General features: G+C 36.6%; 4 protein-coding genes across 4 annotated transcripts; 2 read left to right on the top strand and 2 right to left on the bottom strand.

Moving 5' to 3' along the window:
* Window positions 1–1613: 1613 nt before the first annotated feature.
* GCK72_011729 (uncharacterized protein) lies at window positions 1614–5344 on the top strand (the record flags this gene model as incomplete). The annotated part of the gene is made up of 7 exons (XM_003093010.2): window positions 1614–1775; window positions 2198–2469; window positions 3158–3374; window positions 3801–3916; window positions 3972–4227; window positions 4823–5092; window positions 5261–5344. The coding sequence occupies 7 exons, from the start codon at window positions 1614–1616 to the stop codon at window positions 5342–5344; spliced, it is 1377 nt and encodes a 458-aa protein (XP_003093058.2).
* Window positions 5345–9479: 4135 nt separating this feature from the next.
* Window positions 9480–18220, top strand: GCK72_011728 (uncharacterized protein; the record flags this gene model as incomplete). Its single annotated transcript, XM_053728643.1, has 20 exons — window positions 9480–9664; window positions 10698–10770; window positions 11037–11135; window positions 11935–12279; window positions 12616–12798; window positions 13023–13112; window positions 13158–13302; window positions 13678–13809; window positions 13857–13996; window positions 15117–15306; window positions 15352–15439; window positions 15486–15611; window positions 15904–16148; window positions 16257–16402; window positions 16446–16493; window positions 17459–17560; window positions 17607–17697; window positions 17749–17890; window positions 17954–18082; window positions 18139–18220. The coding sequence occupies 20 exons, from the start codon at window positions 9480–9482 to the stop codon at window positions 18218–18220; spliced, it is 2781 nt and encodes a 926-aa protein (XP_053588220.1).
* Window positions 18221–18731: 511 nt separating this feature from the next.
* GCK72_011727 (uncharacterized protein) lies at window positions 18732–19578 on the bottom strand (the record flags this gene model as incomplete). The annotated part of the gene is made up of 5 exons (XM_003093007.2): window positions 18732–18994; window positions 19044–19236; window positions 19295–19361; window positions 19409–19482; window positions 19531–19578. 5 exons carry the CDS (start codon window positions 19576–19578, stop codon window positions 18732–18734), a joined length of 645 nt encoding a protein of 214 aa, XP_003093055.2.
* A 557-nt stretch (window positions 19579–20135) lies between these two features.
* On the bottom strand, window positions 20136–23635 carry GCK72_011726 (uncharacterized protein; the record flags this gene model as incomplete). Its single annotated transcript, XM_053728642.1, has 8 exons — window positions 20136–20281; window positions 20452–20646; window positions 21088–21243; window positions 21973–22122; window positions 22170–22361; window positions 23243–23420; window positions 23504–23571; window positions 23620–23635. 8 exons carry the CDS (start codon window positions 23633–23635, stop codon window positions 20136–20138), a joined length of 1101 nt encoding a protein of 366 aa, XP_053588219.1.
* Between the last annotated feature and the right edge of the window lie 1025 nt (window positions 23636–24660).

Here is a 24660-nt window from a genome sequence, read left to right as displayed (position 1 = left end):
ATAATTTTTGCATTTTTCGCATTTTTACCTCTCCCGGCTTCTCTTTCACATTTTCCCATTGTTTATACTCACTGCTCTCTCGGTTTTATGCTGCATATTTTCATTTCCTCCCCACCGCCAGAATATCTCAATTTGTTCATATATATATATTTATTACTACTTATTTATTATATTTTGATTCTCGTTTTATTTGCAATTTCTTGTTTTTAGTGATATCATGAAAAAAGGTGCTTTAAAATAGGCAAAATTTCATGTTCTTCGTGTAAAAACGAACTTTTCTTGAGAAAACGCGTCAATGGCGCGCCAGACTAGATGGATAGCGGCAAACGAGATGGGAATGTCTATTTGTGTGTCTGTGAGGTCCAGATATCCAAAAATTCAAAAAAAATGCGTCAAATTCGCGCCAGACCATATAAATCCAGATCTTCCAGAGTCTGGTGCACCTTTGACGCGATCTGGTCATGAAGAAAACGCGTCAGAGGCGCGCCAGACTTTAAAATTCACCGTAAATGATAATCTGGCGCGCCTTTGACGTGTTCCAATTTCTTTGAGAAAACGCGTCCAAGGCGCGCCAGCCTTGAAATTCTATCCGTTGTTTGATATCATTCCTCTTCTTCAATCTATTTAGTGATTTCACATAAACATTGGAATTTCTTTCCGTCTCTTTCTCTGCGTCTCCCCCTCTCTCTCGTTGTCTAATCCTCTCTCTTTTTCTCTGCGTCTCTCACCACAGCGTACTCTCTCACAGGAGGAGACGAGGCCGGTTGCATATTGATTTTTGGTTTCGCGTTTTTTTTTTCGCTTTTAGCCATTTTTTAATGATGGGTATTGTTAATTGGGGTATGGACTAATTGGGGGTAATTAGTGGGATGTTGTAATAGAATTCCTTTTGGTTTTGTCACATTTAAGTTATTTAAGAGAAAAAGTACTAAAATAGAGAAAAATAGTTTTCAGACGGTTTTTGTATAGTTTTTATGGGTTTTCAGTAGATTTTTTGTCTATTTTACACAATTATAGTTTTCAATACGTTTACTAACACTAACTTCATATATATACCTGTTTTCTATCAGTATAAAGAAAAAGTATTAAAATAGTGAAAAATAGTTTTTAGACGGTTTTTGCCTAGTTTTTCAGTAAATTTTAATATTTTTTGACTATTTTTTGCCTATTTTACCTAATTATAGTTTTCAATACTTTTACTAACACTAACCTCATATATACCTGTTTTTATAAGTATAAGTTCATATTATACCAAAATTTAAAAAAAAATTATTTCGGTATGATAAGAAGCACTATCCGATTGCAAATTTTACGCTGATTCTGAATTTGTAATCAGTTTTTGAAAAATCCAGCAACGAAAAAAGTTATGGAAGTTTTTGTATAGAATTTCAGCACTAAGGAATGATCCTGGGTCGAGATGGAGTTACAGGTCCAGATTTATATCACTAGAACGGAAATTTTGCGCTGATTTCAAATCTGTATTTAGTTTTATCAAAACGATTCTGTGTAAAAAAGTTATTTGCGTTTTTATGGCTTAACAAGTGCAAAAATGAGAATTTTATCCGATTTTGACCATTTTTCACTCGTTTCTATCTGTATTCTCCATTTTCCAGATGCATGTCTCAAACAACTCCTCCATCGGTGCATATGCGAACATATCGGACCTCCGTATGACAGTCTCCTGTCCACCGGAGACGTTCGAGGATACTGTACCGGTGAAACAAATCAAAAAGGAGATTTCATTTCGGATAGAGAGGCCTGAGAGGCCTGGTGAGGTAAGTGTCATACTGTTTTTGAGGAGAAGGGGAAAAATGCGGATCTTTTGAGCTAAAAATGGTGAAAATCGGCTGAAATTTAAAAACATTGTGGACTTTCGAAAAATTTCGTGTTTTTTAAACATTTTAAAACACAATAGCTACCGTAATTTTGCCAATTTTTGTCAGAGTTTCATGAAATTTGTTTTGTTTGAATCAGCGCATAATGAGCTTTCAGAAAAGTATAATCATGCCTATGTTTGGTGGAAGTTGGGTCTCGCAGCGAAAAACGGGTTACTGTAGTTTTCGCGGCGAGACCCAACTTTCACCGAATTGGGTCATGATTATACTCATTCGACGCGTCTTGACTTGCTGAATTCAAAAATCTAAGTTTCATACGTTTTGCATCAAAACTGGGAAAGTTATGACATTCTTTTTTCCAGACCTCTTCCCACCACGGCTCAAAACGAAGTTCCGTCTCCTACTCCGGTGATGAAGAGTACGATGACTTTCCGGAAGACGACATTGCCACCAGAAACCAACGGATATCTGAAAATTTGGAAAGATTCGAGCAACGACCCGCCTCCACGTCGAAATCTCAGAATACTGTACAATTCTCGTTTGACAATTTGGAGAAGAAGAAGCCGAAAGTGGTGGAACAACACCCGCATCCGGAGACTGATCGATTCGGATTTTTTGTTGTGGAAAGAGGAAGGTTAGTGGATTCTGGATATCAAAATTTGAAAAAAAAATTAAAAATTGAGAAAGTTTGGAGGATTTGAAAAATCAAAAAAAAATTAGTTTGAAAAATTATGTCATAAGTTTGTCAGGATTGCTACACCTTATTCAAAACAAAGATTTTTGATTTAGCGAGTCAAGACGCATCGAATGAGTACAATCATGCCTCTATTCGGTGAAAGTTGGGACCCACCACGAAAACTGCAGCCCCTGGGTTACTGTAGTTTTCGTGGCGGGACCCAACTCTTACCAAACCTAGTCATGATTATACTTTTCCGAAAGCTTTTTATATGCTGATTCAAAGAAAACAATTTTCATAAAACTCTGACAAAAATTGGCAAAATTACGTCAACTTTTGTGTTTAAAAACACAAAACTTTTTTTTAACTCGCGAAACTTGCCAAGATGAACACCAATGTGTTTGAAATTAAAATTTTCCAATTCAGCACGTCAAGAGGTTTTAGAAAAGTATAATCATGCCTAGATTTGGTGGAAATTGGGTCTTGCAGCGAACAACGGATTACTGTAGTTTTCGTGGCGGGACCCAACTTTCACCGAATATGGGCATGATTATACTTTTCTGAAATGTCTCGACGCGCTGATTCAAACAAAACAATTTTTATGGAACTCTTATCAAACAGGAAAAAAATACAAGCCTATTTCCAGCGCCACGCCGCCCCTAGATCCGAAGGTTCTCCGACGCCGTGAGAAGAAATGGATACAAATGTTGGATAATTGGAGATATTTCATGGACGAGAAGTTCGAGTTGGTCAAGACACGGTGTCGAAAGGGAATCCCGCCGAGTCTACGCGGCAGAGCGTGGAAGTACTTGAGTGGAGCCACGTATCAAATGGAGGTCTCCTCGAATCGTTTTGTGTTTGATGTATGTGAGAGGTTTTCAGGGTTTTTGAGGGCGAGGAGGAGGAAAATGAGTAGCAGAATCGGAATCTACGATAAAAACTGGTCTAGATTGAATTTTCGGGTTACAATAGCTCCAGAAGGCTTGAAATTCAAAAGCTCACAACTCGGCTCAATTTGATGCTACCTGAAAACGGCTTATAGATTCTAAATTCTCACGTCTTCAAATTTCGAAAGTACATACTTTGTTTATATATCTACAAAGCTGAAGACGTGAGGATTCTGAATCTGTTCTCAGAATCCGTCCAGGGCTAAAAGTAGCCGAGTTACACCGGTTTTTCTCTAAAAATTTCGAGTTTCGCGACTTCCGGATAAGATATTTTACACATTCATGCAACCCTGTCTAGCCGCCTGTTTCTAACACGTTTAAATCAATTGTTTCTCTTTCCAGTACTGCGTGAAACAAGCTGGCGATCCGAAATGGAATGAGGACATTCAAAAAGATCTGAGTCGACAATTTCCGGAACACGAGATGTTTGCGAGAGTGGGAAAGTATGGGAATAATGGGTAAGAGGGTCTCAACAAATAAAAAATATTTACCTTCAATTTTCATTTTTTCCAGCAAAAACGACCTATTCGACCTTCTGAAAGCGTGGACCGTCCTACACCCAGAGGAGGGTTACTGTCAGGGACAGGCGCCCATTGCGGCGGTTCTACTGATGCATATGCCGGTCCGAGATGCATTTTATTGTTTCGTCCAGATCTGTCATAAATATCTGCCCGGTTACTACAGTAGTGGACTGGAAGCCGTGCAAGTGGACGGCGATATTTTGCAAAAGTTGTTGAGGGATAAGTCCAAGTTGACGTATCGACATTTTGTGAGTTTTTAAAAGTTTGTTTTGGGTTACTGTAGCAGCGTCAAAAGTACGCAAACACCTCTTTAAGCCTGAACCTTGGTGTATAATACTTTTGGGTTACTGTAGCTGCGTCAAAAAAGGTGTTAAACAAAAAATCAACACTGAAAACCTTCTTGGAAATGCAGTTTTTGAGTTGGGTACTAGCGAAATTTGAGTTCAGGAAAAAAATTACAAAAAATCTCAAATTTCACTTCAAAAACTAGTTGAAAACAGTCTGAAATCGGTCAGATGCACCATATTTTTGAAAACGCGTCCAAGGTGCGCCAGACAAAGTATATAATGTCGTTTTTGGTGGAAATCATTGCGTAAAACGGATAAAAAATGTGCCAGGGGTTAAAAATTTTAAAAAATCTCAATTTTCACTTGAAAACAGTCTGAATTTGATAAGATGCATTATATTTTCGACAACGCGTCCAAGGTGCGCCAGCCTAAGTTTATGTTGTCGTTTTTGGTGGAAATCATTGAAAAAACATGTCAAAAATGTGCCAGGTATTGAAAATTCAAAAAATAACAATTTTCGATTTCAAAATTTTACTAAAACTTTTCTTTCTTCCAGAAAATGAACGGTGTCGACCCGGCGCTCTACATGATCGAATGGTTCATGTGTGTCTTCTGTCGAACTCTACCCTGGCCTACCGTACTCCGTGTCTGGGACATGTTCCTCTGTGAGGGTGTCAAAATTCTGTTCAAAGTGGCGTTGGTCCTACTGAAATACGGCCTGGGATCACCGTCACAACTCAAACAATTTCCTGATATGCCGGCGATTGTGACGAGGCTAAAGAATCTGCCAGCAGAAATCACAGAGGAGGAGTTTATAGTGCAGAAGGTGAGAAATGATCATGAAATTTGAAATCTACGCAGAATTCTGGTCTGGAAAGTTTTTTGATGGCCTCAGGGGTACTGTAGCGCCAAAACACCATATTTTCGACATTCTGCAGAATTGGACCTTCTGAATCCGAATTTCAAACTAAAAAACCTAAAAAATTCATTCCAGATCGCCGAATTCAACCTAAACGACGCTGACATGGAGAAACTTCATTTCGGAGCGATGAAGACTCGACAAATGCGTTTTGACTGAAATTTTTGAAAAAAAAAAACTTTTTTCTTTGATTTTTGTTTTTTGTCTCTTGCCCTGTTACCTCATAACACAAAAACGCCATAAAATTTTGATTCCAAATGTTCCTTTTTCACTGTGACTCATTCTTTATATATAAATTTGTTATTATTTTCGAATTGAAATCGTAAAGGAAACCATATGACTAGTAGTAAAAGTCAAAAATCAAGGGGAAGTCTTATGAGATGTTATGAAATGACGATAGTAAAATGGATATAGGATTTCGAAATTTTGGAAGTCACATATTTTTTGTTATTATGGTTGAAGATCTACATCTTTAACTGATTTGAATATTGAGTCTCTAGACGAGAACTACAGGATGCTCCCGAATTTTTATAAGCTGCTTCGTCACATTTTATTGCCTGAATATCTCCTAAAAAGTACAAAAAACCATCGAATTTGCAAAAAATTTGACAAATCTTACTAATGAAGGTCATGGAGTCGGTTTGGAGATATGGGGCGTGACTTTTAAAATTAGAAAGCTCCGAATATTCTGATTCCAAATATATACTCAGTTTTTGCCCTAAAGGCCTGGTATTCGAGAAAAACGAGGTCAAAGTTCTGAAAATAACAATAACTGGATATTTTCAGAACTTTGACCTCATTTTTCTCAAATACCAAGCATCGAGGGTAAAAACTAAGTACATATTTGGAATCAGCGTTTTCTCAGCTTTTCAATGGTATAGGTCACATCCCATAACTCTAAACGGACTCCATGACCTTCCCTAGTTAGAGAGTACTCAATGGAATCCTATGTCGAAAGATTTGTGTGTTACTAGAATAATATAAACGAGGAATGAATAAAAATGAATATAATGAAGATAAATGAATATAAATGAATATACGCCTTGTTTTTTTTTGCAAAGAACTATTGGACTTTGTGATTATGAGATGAACTAATGGAATATTTTTGATCAATTTTCTATTTATTTAAAAACGAAGTACCATGCCCAATTTTATTTTGAGTTAAGAATTTCTGACTTTTTTGTGACTTTGAATCTGTCCTGTGATAACTTTAACAAAACGTTAGGGTAACACATGCGGTTTCATGACGAGAACTTTTTAAAGGTATGTATTGTATTTATTTATTGTAGGAGGGATATGCCACTTATGCTACACACAGAGCTTCACTTTAGTAGTTGTTCATACTGCCTTTAGTAGAGACATTGACTAACGGTAAAACGTATTAAATTCAGCGTATTCTAATCTCTCTTTCTGGCAATTTTCAAAGAAATTGATAACAAATTAGTGGAAATTGACATATCGAAAACACCACCCCGAGACAGCCAGGCTCAAAATCAAAAAACAATTCATAAAAAATTTTCAGGTAGAGATATTGCCAAACAGTAAAACGCATCAGATTTAGCGTATTTTAATCTATTATTCTGCCAATTTTCAGAAAAGTTGATAACAAATTGACTGAGATACCGGGCGTTACTGAGTGCTCTTGCAAAAAAGTTGTCAACTACAAAAATGAAGCTCTATGTTTGTTCTGCATACCCCACTAAAATTGAGTGTATAGGGTAATTGAATGCATAGGTACCTCGTGAAACTGAAAATTTGAAAAGTTATACCTTTTAGCTGGTCAGTAAAATCCTTAGAACGTCCTTGGTTCCAGAAAATCTATTTTCAGAATGATCTTTTTGACCAATCCGTGAGCTTTCTTACCGTTCTCTTTAGGGTTCTAAATTTTCTCAATAGACAATCTCAACCAATCTCAGCCGATCTCAGCCGATCTTAACCGATTTCAACCAATTTAAATCCCTGATTCTTTCTTATTTTCTCGAGCCAAGGTCCCCTTTATCCATAGATTCCCAGATACCCCAGTTCCCCCTTCTCATCACTCATTTCCAGCTGCCGAGAAATAATTGTAAAACCGAACAATTTGTCACCTCCTCCCCACTCCCAACTAAGTTAGCCCTCCCCAAATACTCTTCATCTTCGATTGAATTCTGTCCCCCCCCCCCCCCCCACCTACTTTGTGCCCCAACACTCTTCTTTTTTATTTGAAATTCAATTTATTTCGTGTCTCCTCCTTCTTCTTCTCCGTCGCCTTCCCTTCCATAAGCTTTGTGAGAAAAAAACTAGAAGATGTGCGAAATTCTGTTATCTCTTCTTCTTCGTTTTCCAATTTTTGCTCTCTCTCTCTCTCTCTCTTGTGCTCCAGAAGAAGCATTCTTCCCTTTTTCTGCCTTCTGGAGCACCCCCAAATCATGATGGAGGACGGGGAAGGAGGGCACACCCATCATTTGCCCTAATGAAACATTTTTCATTATTTCTTTTTGTTTTTCCAGGACAGAGGGGAGATGACATTTGATGACACTCTTTCTGTGATTCTGTGATTTCACATTTTGAGGTTTTTATTGAGGTTTGAGGTTTGAGCAGTTTATTGAGGTGTCTGGGAGATATTTTGGAATGGGAGCTGGTATTTTTGTAGTTCGAAAGTTAGGAGCACCGTCAAAATGAGTATAAAACTGAAAGTTATCAGATTTTTAGCAAATTCAATTGGTAAGACGGATCTCTCTGAGATCGGCTGAGATCGTTTACGATTGTCTAACTAAGTTTGATCAGTTGAGATCGGCTAACTAGAGAAGGTCATGGAATCAGTTTGGAGATATGGGACGTGACTTATATCATTGGAAAGCTGAGAACTCGCTGATTCCAAAATGTATTTAATTTTTGCCCTTGAGGCCTGGTTTTCGAGAAAAACGAGTTCAAAAATCGGGATACGAGAAAAATGTTTTTGCAATTTTTTCCATTATTCTTCAAACTTTAACCGCACTTTTTTTGAATACCAGTCATCCTGAGCAAAAATTGAATAAATATTTGGAATAAGCGTTTCTTCAACTTTCCAATGATATAGGCCACGCCCTATAACTGACTCCATGACCTTCCCTAGTAAGATTTGTCAGATTTCTACCAAATTCTGTTGGTAAAACGGATTTCAATGAACTCTTTAGGAGATATTTAGGTCTGACTCGTCAAGTTTGTCATGTTTTTGAACAATTTTTTATGCCTCTGTCTCTTTTTCTGAAACTTCTTGACTTACTGTAGCCGTTTCTTAAATTATTCAAAACTGTGCTAGTTTTACGTCATCATCTTTTCTTAAGATACATAGTTCTTTCATTTCTCCTCCCCTCGACCACCGGCGTCCACCAAAAATCTACCGGAAATTTGAAAACCCAACAAGGTTAGAGTTTTTTGGAAAGTTTTAGAAACTAGTATATTTGTAAAATGGGATAGTTTTATTGTGAGAAAGTTTTATTACTAAATTTTCCTATTAGGCATGACTCGATCTTTCGAATGAGTATAAACATGACCTATTTAATATCAATAGAAACTGATTAGGTATTTTCTGAGAACCTGGTTTGGAGTTATTTTCCTCAAATTGTGCCTAAGCTGACTGAAATAACTGAGATGACTCAAACTGAAATGACTGAAATAATCCAGAATGACTGAAAGTTGGTATTTCAACACGAAAAATTGGATTATGAGAATGTGATTGTGAGTAATTATTTCCAATTAACCTTATTTTTCGGGATCCGGATAAATCAGATTTTATGCAAAAACCATCCAAGAACATAGCCATGAGTCATGACTATACTTTTTTGAAAGCGAGTTTAAAATTTGGTTTTTTTCATAATTAAAGTTCATATACGTTACTAATAAAATTAATTAAACTTGACTAGATCTTCCCAATTATTTTTCTATCTCTTCTTCTTTTTTGTCCCCTCTCACCACTAAGTGTCATATAATCGTCGAAAACTTGTTGGAGTAGACGGCGACGAAAAATTATGAGCCATCACAAGAGAGAGAGAGAGAGATAGAATCGAAAAATGTGTGTTTTAAAACGCATAATGTGCCGGCTGGCAAGTCTTTGTGCTCTTTAGTAGATCCCTGATGCAGAAATAAAAAAAATTCTGAAAAAATTTCTTTTTTTGGTCAAAAATTGATACATATATATCATATTTCTGTTTGTTACTTGCTCTTCTTTCCTTTTTCCTCGGATATTTATTTTTTTTGATATATTTTCATCATTTTCAGCCTTTCCCCTTTATATATACATATGTCATCATCAGTGTCAGTATCAGAATTCAGAATGATAGAGGACGATGGAGAGAAGGATGGTGGGAGCACGTCGTGGATGGATTCAGATAGTTCACGTCTTCGAGAGAAGCAGTTTCTGTTGTCTTGCGAGCGGGGAGATATTGGAAGTGTCCGCAAGTTGTTGGCCGGCATTTCGACGGAAAATTTTAATATTAATTGTTTGGATCCGTTGGGAAGGTGAGTGTAAGGAGGCTGTAAGGAGAAAACTTGGAAGGCTGGGAACTTTTCGAAAACCTTAATTATACCTTGAAAAATTTAGGCTAACTAGGGAAAGTCACAAACTCGGTTTGGAAATATATAATAGTTTGTGACCTATACCATTGTAAAGCTGAAAATACGCTGATTTATAAATATATATTCAGTTTTTGCTCTAGAAATCTGGCTTTCGAGAAAAACAAGGTCAACGTTTGGAAAATTTTGATTTTTTTGTTTTCATGTGTTAAAAAGGTAATAATTCTCTATTTTTTCAAACTTTGACCTTTTTCTTCGAATACTATTGTCGCAACAAAAAAGTTCCGACATTTTTTCCCCCTCGGTGTTTGCGGACTCAAGCCAAAATTTGATAATTTTGGCTTGAGTCCGCAAACACCGACGAGGAAAAAATGTCGGAACTTTTTTATTTCGATAATAGGTATCGAGGGCAAAAACTGAATATATATTTGAAATATTCCAAATCTCCAAACTGCATGACGTTTCTTAGGTATCTGAAAACGTGGCAAAGTTATTTAAGTTTTTTCGATTAAAAATAAAAAATTGAATTTTTCAGATAATTTGAGTATTTTTTGGACTGAAAACTATCTTGATTACTTCGAATTCAATCAAGTTACAGATTTTCGAAGAAATGTTGAAAATCCGGCATTTAAAGGCGCATATAGGTTAGTCAGAAATCGAAAATTTCAAAAGTATATCATGATTATACTTTTCTGAAAGCTCTTGTTCTACTGAGTTCCAAATTTCAATTTTTTCTGAATTTGGTAGAAATCTGAATTCTTCTCGAAAACCAAATTTTTAGAGCATAGATTTGATTATACATTTCTGAAAGCTCCCGATCTCCTGATTTCAATAAATAAGTATATATCTGCTTTGCTCAAATTGGTTGTACTAAATGTCTAAAACTGCACAAAAAACTTTGCAAAAAAAATTTGCAGAAATTCTCGTTTTTTTTTCGCATTCCTTTTCTCGCCTTTCCCCATTTCTTTTTTCTTTCCAGAAACGCTCTCCTCATCGCCATCGAAAACGAGAACATTGAGATGATCGAGTTACTGCTGGACCACAATATTGAGGTTTCGTTTTCTTCTCGTATTTTTTCATTTTTTATTTCATTTTATTATATTTTTTTGAAAAATATCATATTTACACATACATGAAGCCCAAATAAGCAGGGAGGGAAGCCTTTTTCTCGAAATTTTGTTTTGAATTTTAAAAAATTTGAAGATTTTGACGCATATGCAGCAGTGGTGGTTATAAAAATTTAATTTCCGATCCGCCGTTCGCTCTTTCGAAATTTTTCGGGATTTTTGATTTATATATTGATAGTATTGATTTCCAGACAGGTGACGCGATATTATACGCGATTGGAGAGGAGAACGTGGAAGCTGTTGAGATTATTGTGGAGCATTTGGAGAAAATGGACAAGTTCGATGCCGAGGTGAGTTGGGCTTCTTACAACCGCGCTCTACCGAAACCGAAAAAAATTGTGGGTGAAATTAAGAGACTCAGAGAAATAGAGACAAGGGTATTTCGGTGGAGCGCAGTAGTAAGAACTGTTCCGAGGTGGTGACCTTTAAGCTTTGGGTCTTACCGCGAAAAACTACAGCAGACTAGGTTACGGTAGTTTTGTAGGGAAAATAACACAGTGAGCATGATTATATTTTTCTGGAAGCTCTACGTCGAAAAATTTTGGTAAAATTGAAGTTTAGTCATAATTAATGAAGATATGAGGGATTCGGTGAAATTGATTAATTTCTGATTTCCTTCTGCGAGGTTTCGTAAAATTGCGGGTTTTTTAGGGTTAAAAACATATTTAGCGGAAATTGATATATTGGTTGAATGCAAGGTTTTGAATTTTCGAAAATCTATAATTTTGTTAAATTAAATTTCTAGTTAGGAAATTGAGAAATAGTGCTCCATTTTTGCAGTAGACAACTTTTTTTGTACGAACACTTTCTAACAAGATACATACATATCGACAAAGTAATTTCTCCCTCAAATCGTCCAGTGCAAAATAGAGTGATTTTTGAGCTTTCCCCTTAAAATGACCATAACTCTCTAGGGAGTGTCGGCACAAAAAAGTTATTAACTACAAAAATGAAGGTCTACCTTTGTTCTGTATGGTTTATGCATAATTTACTTTGTGGGACCATCACTCTGGTGATCATTTTCAACTGAAAAATGCTAAATTGTATATCTTCCTGCACGGAACTGTTCATAAAACATTAAATTTCCAGCGGCAAGGAGTAGAAATCACCGAGCACTCCGCCTTTACCCCAGACATCACGCCTATCGTCCTAGCCGCCCATAAAGACAACTACGAATGCATCAAACTATTCCTCGACAAGAAGGGTACAGTACCCCACCCCCACGACGTCCGATGCAGTTGCCCCGAGTGTTATGTGGCAAGAGAAGAGGATTCATTGAGGTTGTCCAGGTCTCGGATAAATGCCTATAGGGCTTTGACAAGTCCCTCCTTGATCTGTTTGTCTGCCAGGGATCCTATTTTGTATGCATTCGAATTGAGTTGGGAGTTGAAGAGGTTGTCGTTCATTGAGAATGAATTCAGAACGGATTATGAGGTAACACTGACTAGGAAAGATCATGGAGTCAGTTTGGAGATATGGCACGTGACTTATTTCATTGGAAAGCTGAGAAAACGCTGATTCCAAATAAATAATCAATTTTCGCCCTCGAGGCCTGGTATTCAAGAAAAATAAGATCAAACCTTACCGACCTGTGCCAACTTGCACCCCTTTTTTCTAGAATACCAGAGTTCGATTGCAAATAATGAATATATACTTGGAATTAGCGTTTTCGCAGCATTCCAATGATATAAGTCGCGTACTATAACTCCAAACAGACTCCATTACCTTCTCTAGTGAGCAAAATCTCAAAAAGTAACTGTTTCTTCCCAGGAACTCTCCCAAAAGTGCCAAAAATTTTGTGTACACATGCTCGACCAAGTCCGTGGCTCCAAAGAACTCGAAGTCGTCCTGAATCACACCACCAATGCGTGGCATGATGTCACCTCTGCGAACGGAGGGAATCCGGAGAAGTTGGCAAGACTGAAATTGGCGATTCAGTTGTCGCAGAAAAGGGTGAGTTGATTAAGGATTTAGAATCTGGGATATGATTAAAAAGAACCTAGGCATAGTTACAGTGACATCTGTCTTATGTCAGTTGAATTTTCAATAAGATTTTCGAAAAGTTTCGAAAATCCATAACTTTACTAATTTACAAAATTTTCACTGTTTTTTACCTTAAACTAACCACAATTTTCCATATTTCCCATAAAAAATACCTAAAATATTCCAATTTTCAGTTCGTCGCCCATCCCAACTGCCAGCAACTCCTCCTCGACATCTGGTATGAGGGCGTGGAGTCAGTGAGGTGCACGAATTTCATTTACAAGGTTGGTAGCTATACAGTACCCCCAACCAACATTCTCATATTCCAGCTAATCTTCTATTTGCTCGGAATGATGAGTTTCCCGCTATTCTCATTGGTCTACCTCCTGGCCCCACATTCGTCAATGGGACAGTTTGCCAAGAAGCCGTTCATCAAGTTTTTGTCGCATTCTGGGAGTTATATTTTCTTTTTGAGTGAGTTTTTGATATCTACACACACACTGACCATCTTACACTGACCAAATTACTAAAGTATCCGAGTCACATAGTTTAACAGGTTATAACTAGTCTCACAGAAGGATTTTTCAAAATTTTATTTCAAATTCGGAATCTACGGACTAGAATGTGTTAGGGTCCAAATTCTAGAATAGGAGACTTGGAGGACTCCTATTGTTAGCCAATCATAATCAATCTTAACCGATCTCAGCCAATGTTCACCGATCTCAGACGATGTTAACCCAAAAATTGTTACATATTCTGTTGTTTTTCTAAAAATATAAACATGGCTTATCTTGCCAGATTAGGCTCCTCCCATCCACCTTTAAACTCTTCAAACACCATTCTTTCCAGTCCTCCTAATCATGGCTAGCCAACGTATGAACGTCATCGACAACCTCCTCCGAACAGATGACGTGGATCGAAAAGAGACACGTGGACCACCACCGACAGTTATAGAATGTGCAATATTTTTATGGGTACTAGGTAAGCCACATGTTGTTGGAATATCTAAAAATTGAAAATAATTGCAGGACTAATATGGGTTGAAATTAAACAATTATGGGAGTGCGGACTTTACAATTATTGCCGCAATTTGTGGAATATTTTGGATTTTATCACAAATTCGTTGTATTTGTGCACGACGGCGTTGAGAGTGGTTTCTTATGTGCAGGTTAGTGTTTTTTGTTTGCATTTCAAAATTTTTAATGAATTTTGCTATTAACGAAAATTGTTCATCAAAATGTTTAAATTTGGTGCAATTTTTATAGTAAAACCACAATTTTCAGCTTGTTTTCATGCTGAAAAACGGACTTTCTGATTTTTAAAGGTTTTTTGAGACAGAAATGGCTGAAAGTCGAGTTGTTGTCATTTCTGATTGGAAATTAGTGCCGAGAGCAATTTTAGACGTTTCTGAGCTCGACAATGCAATTTTCAAAGTTATTTCAGTTTAAAAACATTTAAAAATTATTTATTTAACATATTTTAAACTGAAAGCCATATTTAGCGATTTCCAGCAGATTTTTTTGTATTCTGTCGATTTTGGGTCAAATTCTGTTATTTTTCAGTGTTTTAAATGGTTTGTGAAATCGGAAAAGCGCGAGAAGGCTTAGATTTTCAAACTTAATGTGATTAGACCATTTCATGAGCTGGTTTTGGAAAAACTAAATATTTTAGGTCTCACCGCAAAAACTTTTGAAGAAAAAATTCAAAATATAAAAATGGTCTTATCTCTCTATTCATAGGTCTATCTGTACCTGTTATTTTTGAAACCTGTATTTTAGGACCTTTCAAATACCTATAATCATGACTACCCTCTAAAACATTTCAGCAATTTCGAGTCCTGCCACGAAAAACATTTCATGACTATGATTTTCTGAAAGTCTTCAAAGTGTCCTTTTTCAAACGACTGAAGAATTTGGCCTCTGATACTTTCGAGTTCGTAGAATCCGAATATGTAATAAAATTCTGCTAAATCCTTCTGCGAGTCGAGTTTTGAGCCGTTAAACTTTTCTTATGGTAAAGCAGGTTTACTTTTCCAATGTTTGACGGGTCATAACTCGGCTCACAGAAAGATTTAGCAGAGTTTTAACACAGATTCGAATCTACGGACTTGAAAGTGTCAGGGACCAAAATCTTGAGTTATTTGAAAGAAGACCTTTCAAATGAGTTTTTTTGGGTAACACCACAAAAATCGCAATAAAAAATGAATCCGCCATGATTATACTTTTCTGAAAACTCTCAGCTAGCCCAATCCAAATATCTCCCTCTCTCAACCAAAAAATTTATTCCAGGTCGAAATAGAAGCCCTACAACCAAACTCCGTGCACATCGCCCGTCACCTGCCACGTAGAGATTGGGACGCGTGGGATCCAACACTACTAAGCGAGTGTTTTTTTGCCACGGCAAACATTTTCTCATCATTGAAACTGGTCCATATTTTTACAGTTAGTCCCCATCTTGGACCGCTCAAGATTTCTTTAGGTTGGTGTCAGAATTATGAAAATAATACAACATTTAACTTTTCAGGAAGAATGGTAATCGATATTGTCAAATTTTTTATGGTCTACGCACTGGTCCTATTTGCATTTGCATGTGGACTTAATCAGTTGTTATGGTAAGAAAAATAATCTGGTATTCCCTGGAAAACCCTAAAAATTTAGGTATTACGCCTCTATGCGGCAAAATGAGTGTAATCTGTATGAACAATATAAGAATGAAAAGTCGTTGAGCTACAAGTATGAACATTTGAAAGAGTCGTGTGATGATAAGTATAAGTCGTGCTCAAGGTGAGGAATTGGGGGGAAATTATCTGGAAATATCTGTGTTAACAATAGGTAAGAATTTTTGGGATAAGATCGCTTATGATTGGCCGAGATCGGCTGATATTGTTTAAAATTAGTTAAGATCGGCTAAGATTGGTTAAGATCGGTCAAGAACAGTTAGGATCGGCTAACCAAGGAATTCCTCGAAGTGCCTTTTTCCAAACAACTCAAGAATTTGAACTCTGACACTTTTGAGTTCGTGGATTCCGAATCTGAAATGTTTTATAATAGATTTTCTCTAAAATACCTTTTTCAGCATCTACCACACCGCGGAAACCCTATTCTGGGCGCTCTTTGGCCTGGTAGACCTTACCCATTTCCGTCTGAAAGAGGATCACTTCCTATCCGAGTGGACTGGCAAAACAATATTCGGAAGTTACTGCTGTTGCTCCATAATTGTTCTATTAAACATGTTAATTGCTATGATGAGTAACTCATATCAATACATCTCTGATCAAGCGGATATCGAGTGGAAGTTTGCAAGGAGTCGACTGTTTTTGGGTGAGTTTTACAGTTTCTTTTGCTCCATCGAAATTCTCTTTGGTTTCGATTGAGCGCGGTTGTGAAAAGTGTGCCTTTGTCCTGAAAATATAATTTTTGAAATTTCAGAATACTTCGATGATACCGCTACATTACCACCTCCCTTTAATATAGTACCGTCACCAAAATCTATATATTATTGCCTTAATTACCTCACCAAGAAGTTATGCAACTGCACGAAACTTCAACAGCCTGGGAAGCAGAAAAGTATGAGGGTAGGTGTCTCCGTAAATCAACATAGCGTAATTCGATTTTCAGAACCAAAAAATCCTGAGATCAGTGAACGACCGGGAGAACAACTATCGGGTATGTTACTTAGAAATTGAAAATAATCGAAACATTTCAGAAAACTGTGCGAAAACTTGCCACAGCGGAACACAATTTTATAGTAACTTTTTGAAACATTTGTGAATTTTGTGAGAACGTCGTTTTTTAAATCTGAATGAGGAATGATTTGCTGTGGGGTTTAGCTAGTTTTGTATCAGAATTTCGAATTCAGAAGTCGTTTCATGGAAATGGAGTTTTTGTCGTATGACATAGTTGATGTTTGCGTACTTTCTAAGCTACAGTAACCTAAAATCAAAATCATTTTAGTAAAAAACGTGCTAAACAAGAGTCTAGACCAGTTTTTATGCCTGGTTTTAAAATTGTGATTGTAATTTAGACAAAATAATTTTTTGGACCTGTAAACTGCATTTTTTACAACTTTTTATGCTGGAACTGTATTAACTGTATTCAAAAAATGCCTGATTTACTCCATGGATAAGTTATCACTAATAGTAAGGGCAAGAATTAAAGCTCAAAATATCAAAATTTTTGCTAGAAAACCACTCTGTAATCACTTTTGACACAATTTCCAAATTCGTTATCAATTTTTATCCCTGTTACCTATTTTCTGTCCAACTAACTGAATTTTAGACAGTTTTTGAAATCGAACTCGTACTGAAAATCCTGGAAGTACTGTTTCGTTACATTTTCACTAAAACCGCCCAAAAATATCAAAATTTGCCAGAAAACCACTCTATAATAAGTTTCGACACAAAACTCAAATTTCTCATCAATTATTAGCTCTGACACCTATTCCCTGTAGGAAAAACTGAATTTTGGACAGTTTTTGGCGGTGAACCCGCATTGAAAATCGTGGAAATGCTCTTTAGGCCAAAAAATCAACATTTCTGTCAGAAACCCACTCTTCAACAAGATTTTGGCACAAAATTCAAATTTCTTATCAACTTTTATATTTGTCTGTCCAAAAACCCTACTTGTTGCAGTTTGTCACCCGGAACCTTGTCCAACGCTACATTGCCCAAATGCAACGAATGAAACAACAGAGCGAAGGTGTCTCGGAAGATGATGTCAATGAGATCAAGCAGGTAAGTCCATTCTAAATGACCAATTAAGTAATTAAATCTAATTAAGGACATCAGTGCATTCCGCTACGAACTGCTTGGAATTCTTAGGAATGCTGGCTATCAGACAGGTCATACAGATATAAATCAGAAGACGTCTTGTAAGATTTTCCCTCTGAAATCGAATCATCTGAAATTTTCTGAGTTTTTAGCGCGAAACAAGAAAAAGACAGCTATGGCAGAGAGGCGGCTGAAAAATTCGGCACTGCTACACCAGGAATTTCCGGTACCGCAAATGTTTCAGTCGGGGCAGCGGAACATGAGTATATCGTCTATTCATTCGAATGGCAGGTTGTAAGTTTTGAGGGATTACTGTAGTCTTCGTGGTGGGACCCATTTCATAAATTTTGTTTCCAGAAAACCCTCTTTCCTTCCAAGTACCTCAAAACTCAGCTGGAACAATCTGAAAGTCAAAGCGTCCCGCCTATCCAAATCCAAATCAATCGATACTACACATCTCGACGTGACCCGGTTACAAGCTTTAAGGTAATCTTAGAAATTTGAATTTCCTGAATTTTGAATCCAATGTTCCTCAATTTCAGCAAAAAGTCTCCACTTCAAAAACAAGCACATACCAGTTTTGACACCTCCAGTTTGAATGATGATACTGATGAGTTGTTGTGATAAATTATAATTATTTTGGAATTTTAAATGAAGTTATTTTTGGAAGAACGGTATGCAAACTTTTTTGTTATGCGCTTTTAAGCTACAGTATCAATTTGCACTCTGTATTACTAAACATCCTGAGAAGAGACGCAAAGAAACGAGACAGTCTAACTGTCTGCACTCTCTCACATTATACCTTTAGACCCTGATCTAATAAGCGCTGTATCTCCTTGGGGAATAGTGCTATCAAAAGATTGTCAACTACAAAAATGTAGGCCGTGAAATGTGCTACCACTGTTTATAAACAACTTTTTGATATCTATTCACCACGAAGAGATACGGTAGCCACAGAGCGCAGACAGTTAGAATGCTTCGTTTCTCTGCGTCTCTCACAGGGAAACTTGATTGTTGAATGGTTTTGGACGGTTTTGACGTTAAAACATAAAAAATCTGTTATCGTTATCATTGTTATAAATTTTTACTTTTTAAAAAAATCTTAATAGTTCATAAACCAAAAAAGTAATTCAAATCATTCCTCTTCCTTCGTTTTCGATTTCTCCAGCTTTCCCGACTTTCCAGATTTATCAACCTTTTCCGTCACCTCCTTCTTATTACTACTTTTCTTCACTTTTTCATCGGAATCGCTATCCTCTTCTCCCTCTTCTTCTCTACGCCTAGACGGTCTTGGTGGGGGTCTCGGAGGTTCATCGAGTAGCTTGGCCATACAAATACCAAGGTAGAGAGTTATAAGTTGACCAAGGAAGAATGAGATGTAGGCACCGATTACGCCGTCTGGAATTATATATACTCCTTCGTGCCGAGACCCAAAACTGAAACGCACACTTATAAGCCGGCCATTTTTCCCTCACATGATCCATCATAATCCCTAAAACTTTCGAGGGCCAAATTATATCTGTGATTTCTATGCATATAAGAATAATTGGACCGAGTACGTGAATTTTGCAGAAAAATTTGAACCAGAATCTTCCAAGACAGCAATTGAAGACAAGAAGGGAGTAGCACACAAGGATAATCTGAGAAAAAATATTTTTGATAAATGTTAAATAAAAAATATTCAAAAGTTTTGCTTACCGCCCCAAAAATATCCGTGGAGAATGCACCCAGACCACCTTTTTTGTCCTTAGACGAGAGTTTTGAGCTGAAAATGAAAAAATGTCTATCTGTTTGTCCGGATGTCCCACTCACTGATCAATAAATGCACCCAATAAGCCGATTGGAGAGACAAGTAGTCTTAAAGCACAGAATATTAGGAGATGGTGCTGGAAATTTTAGATTCCAGAATTTGGGAGACACCCGACTATAAATACCTTTGCTTTGTACTTCCAGACTCGTTGGTTTAAATCCACGGATGCCATTTTTTTGATAGGGAAAGCGGAAAAGGAGTTGGGGAATGAATTTTTTTCTAGCCTCTAGATGACATGTCTCCTAAGTAAGGTGCAGGGTCAGGTTCAGAAAGTTTTGAGTTTTTTCTCGAAAAATAGTTTTTTTAAATGAATTTGTTGCTCCGTAATGTCAAGTTTTGTAGGAATTGTAAATTAAACAATCACTTTTGTAGTTGGAAATTTTTTTGTTTTTTTGTACGAGATTTCTAAAAACTGATATAACTGTACTTAAAGCTCATGAATATGATTATCAGGGTGTTTTTTGGCTCTAATTAGAATCATTGTAATTAATAACCTTAGATTAACGAATAGAACGTCTTATTCTTATGAGTTTCTGAAATCTCGAAATTTCTCTGGAAGACAGTTGAAAAATGTCGTTATAATACATATACAGTTTTTAAGGTCATTAAAGTCCATCAATTTTAACATAAAAACATTTATTAAAAATGAAAAAGTGAAAAATTAAATAAGAAAACAAACAACTAATATATGCGGTAGAGTTGATGTGACATGAGTGCCTAATTTTTCGGCTACTCCGTTTCCGGAACCAAATTAGGTTCGTTTGTGATTCTTTTGGCTGTAGAATCTTCTTTCTTATCATTGACACGAGCATTTCGGGAACTTTTAGTACTTTTGATACTTTTACTTGTTGTTGAGCCTTCCCCGATGGGAGGACCTGTAAGAATAGTTTCTTTGTTTTTAAATATGTATTATGAATTCAAATTTTTAAGTGCAAGCAAGGAACGCTCGCTCCGTCCCGCGTTGAAAAGGGAGTGGGCGTGGCCGCCACGTGGGTGCGGCGAGCTTCCTTGCACAGAAAAAAATAATTAATAACAAATTCCTTACAGTCGTGTTCTTTTTTCTCTTCTTTGATATGGTTTCTGTAATAAAGCTTTCTTTGATTTCTCGATTTATTCTTCGTAGATGACGCTTGTGAGCATAGTGACAGTTGAGATGCTCTTATAACGCTATTTTTGCGACACGATTGATATTCGGTGAGTGGAATCGGTTCCGGTGCTATTTGCTCTTGATAGAGAGAATCTGAAAGTTTTTGTTGTATTATTGATAAACTTACTAGGGAAAGCCGTCGAGTGACCGTGGAGTTATAGGACATGACCCATATCATTGGAAATCAGAGAAAACGCTGATTCCAAATATCTATTCAATTTTTGACCTCGAGACCTGGTATTCGAGAAAAACTAGATCGAAGTTTGATAAAATAGAGAATTATTACCTTTTTAACAGGCAAAACGAAATTGCAAGAAAATTTTTAAAAAAACATTTGTGTGTCACAAAGGTAATAATTTGACACTTTTCCGAACTTTAACCTTATTTTTCTCCTATACCAGATCTCAAGGGCAAAATTGAAATATATATTTGGAATTTGCGTTTTCTCAGTTTTTCCATAATATAGGTCACGTCCCATATCTTCAAACTGACTCCATGACTCGTCCCTAGTAAGAATTCAGTTTGTCAAACTACCATTTTCTTTGGCAGGTTGGTGACTCTTTTTCTTGTTTCGTCGATGAAACCACATTCTTTTCTGGTCGCTACCCTTTCCATCAAGAGTTTTTCGTGCGTTGTTATTCAAATCTGATGGTAAAACCGATTCATCAATCGACTTTTGTGGCGGCACTCCTGGATTTTTGATTATTTTTTTACGGGCTTCAAGGGGACCATTGGGTGTGAAGGGTCTGGAATACAATATAATTTTTAAAAAAAACTGTATTTGAGGTACATGCAACTCTATTGTTCAACGGGTCCGTCGGAGTGCAACTCTATTAGAAGGGCAATTCAAATAGAGGGTGCACCTCTATTTTTCGTCGACGAATTCGCCCGTCCTCGATACCCAACTATCTTTTAAATTTGTTTGATTTCATTAGTTTTTTATGCCGAATTTTTCGAACTTTTACGTAAAAACTGAAAAAAATCCTGAATTTCATAGCAAACTACGTTTTTAACAACAAAAATGCTGAAATAGCAATGAGAGAGAACAGTTCGAAGTCAGTTAATGATGATATTAGAGAAAAGTGGAAATCGCTGGAGGGCAACTGTATTAGAGGGGCACCTCAATTAGAGGGTGCACCTCTATTGTTCAAATGGTCCGTCGGGGGGCACCACTATTAGAGGGGCACTTCAAATAGAGGGGCACCTCAAATAGAGTTTTTACGGTAATTTGAAAGTTTCATAATATTAGATAATTATAGTACCGGCCAAAAATATATCATATTTTGACTTTTTCATTTTCAGTTGGAAATTCCCAACTTTGAAAGTGTGTCATAGTAAAATAAATTGTTACACAAAATAATTATCTATGTGATCAAACAGAACAAGATTAGAACATCATTTTTATACAAAATTCCTTACCTTTGTTATCAGGTTCCTTTGTACCATCTTGTTTTTTGTTATTTTTGTTTGACCTGAGCACCTTTGGGTTTCCTTTCTTAACACTTCCAGTTTCAAGTGGCTGAGAAGTTTTCTTTTCCATTTCGATATCATTAAAAGAGGTCAGTAGGTCTGGAATCCATTCTTTTAAATTAAAACAGAAAAGTGAATACTCTTACTTCTTAAAATGGTCTTCAACTTTTCGTCGTTTTCATTTTTCCAGCGAGGGTTATCATCTCGGAATAATTTCAAGAAAATTCCATTCTGACTTTCAATGACATCTTCAGTAAACTCAATAAATATCCCTTCTTGATTTCCAACTGCTTTATCCATCATTGTCTGGTTTCCAAAAACGTACCACTGACGATCTTCTGTACTCAATTTTCTGGAGTCCTCTTTACATAATTTATGAAGAGAAATGAGCTTGACATCTCCATTAAATTCATATTTATTCCGTCTTGTTCCGTCAGAGCACACCATTTGCCAGTATTTTACAACATTTTGGTCGAGATAACGGCGGAAGTTTAATATGATTGAATCGCGGGAAAAGGTGATGAGTGTTTGTTTGATGTCAGTGATGATTTTTTTCAAAAGGTTCAAAAAAGGTGTCTTTGTCGCATTGAAAGTTTCTGTTTAAAAAAGTTATACATGTTTAATACTCTACCATAGTCAGTACCGTGCAAAAATACGAACACCTTTTTCATTTATATATAAAACATGCAGAACAAAGGAGAGCTTTATTTTTGTAGTTGACAACTTTTCTGTACGAAAAGGGACAACTAAAAATCACTATTTTGCATACTTGCAAACCGGGCCGAAACGGGACGAGACGGGCCGAAACGGGACGAGACGGGCCGGCGCATAACTCGCTTCAAACTCAATATTATGAGCTCAAAAATATATCAAAATGTAGATCTCAGCGAGTTCTATGTCCGTGACCTCCTACGGGCCGGGTGGCTATTCGTTAATGTGCTGCGGGCCGGGAAAAGGTTCCCAAAAACGCGAAAATGGCCAAAATAGTCTTTCTAGCCCGGCCCGCGGCACATTAACGAATATCCATCCGGCCCGTAGTAGGACACGGACATAGAACTCGCTGTTTTCAACTACAAAAATGAAGTATCATCTTTATTCTGTATTATTTATTCATAATTTACGACAATTAGTGATACCGTAATATCCTCTCAAAGTTGGACGATTTCAACCAAAAAAAAAGGGACAAAGTTCGTATTTTTTGCACGGTACTCTAACTCACTTCTATATTGATCAACCAATCCTTGTTTATATTCTGGAGACTTCTCAGAATCCTCATAGTTTTTGTTGATGTCTTTCATTATGATTCTCTGCTCCTTTTTGAGGAAGAAAAAATCACCTTGGTGTCTTAAAAGACAATGGGATGAACCGAATTTGAGTTCGTTGTGGAACACTTTGATCTGAAGTTATTTCATTTCATAGATAATTCAAATAGTCTTACGTTGAAAAGTTTCCATGATATATCGTCAGAAGAAGGTTTAACTTCGACTAGTGGTAGTTGATCTTCTGTTGATGGATGCTTTGGAGGTGGATTTGTTATCGGTGGATTTTCTGAATTCAAAAAATAAAAAGTAGGAAAAAAAAGAAAGTTATACTCACCTTTGATACTCTCCATCGCTTTCAAGAGTGTAAAAGTGATGTTTCAACCTTATCATTCGTAAAAGTTTCAAATTTATTGCCGGATGATTCGGTTGAAGTTTTATTGAAATGCAAACAATAAGTACGTCTTATCATTCAATTCTATTAGAGTACAAAAAAGAGCAATATGAGCTGATTGCTTTCAGAAAGTTTTGAATTTTTCTTGAAAAAAAGATGGAAGGTTATTTGTTTGTCAATAAAATGTTTTACAGTTTTGTATACTCTCTTTCTCTTCTTCTTTGTGAAGCATACTTTATATGTAGTTTGAAAATGCTGAATGATAATGTGGAAATATATTTAGAGGGTCAATACTTTTATCGCACAAAAAGGTTTGACATTAAAATGTAAATTGTACGATCCCAGAAATTTCACAAGAGTTCCGAACAGCCTCTGTTTTCTTGTGTCTGTGTGGCCCTGATAACGAACGCGTCATTTTTTGTAGACTCTTTTCTTTATCCCCTCCTGGAAGCCTGGAGCACGATCACTAGAATCAAAGTTCAAATTTTTTGCCAAAAGCTGGTCACAACGTTGTACAACCTAGATTTTGTTTTTCTATCCAGGAAAACGCGTGTCTCAATATTTAATAGCCACTCTGTACTCCCAAATTCCCGCGAAATCTTCTTTAAAACACATTTTCGGAAAAAAATTGTTATCCCGTTTTACGCAAAACATTCTGTTGGCGCTTCTCCCGATTAATAAGATTTGTATGAAAATGGAGAGAGTACATGTGAGATTATACTTGAGAATTCTAATCTCCGTTTTTCACTCTGCGTCCCCCATCACGCTGGCTGAGCACACGGAGCCTTTAGTAAAACAGAAGATGGCTCATTCACCATAGCAACCAGGTATCTACATAGTTCTTCTGAAATAACAAAAGCAGAACATGATATTTATAATTATTTCGGATTTATTGACGGGAAATCAAAAAATTGAACAAAATGGGCTCAGAAGGCCGGAAACAGTGACAAAAAATGACAAAATGTGAGAAGTAAGGAAAATTTG

Source organism: Caenorhabditis remanei, chromosome III (genome assembly GCF_010183535.1).
Source record: "Caenorhabditis remanei strain PX506 chromosome III, whole genome shotgun sequence".
Taxonomy (NCBI): Eukaryota; Metazoa; Nematoda; class Chromadorea; order Rhabditida; family Rhabditidae; genus Caenorhabditis; species Caenorhabditis remanei.
The sequence above is the reverse complement of the archived record's forward strand: the minus strand, read 5'-3'. Positions and strand labels throughout refer to the sequence as shown.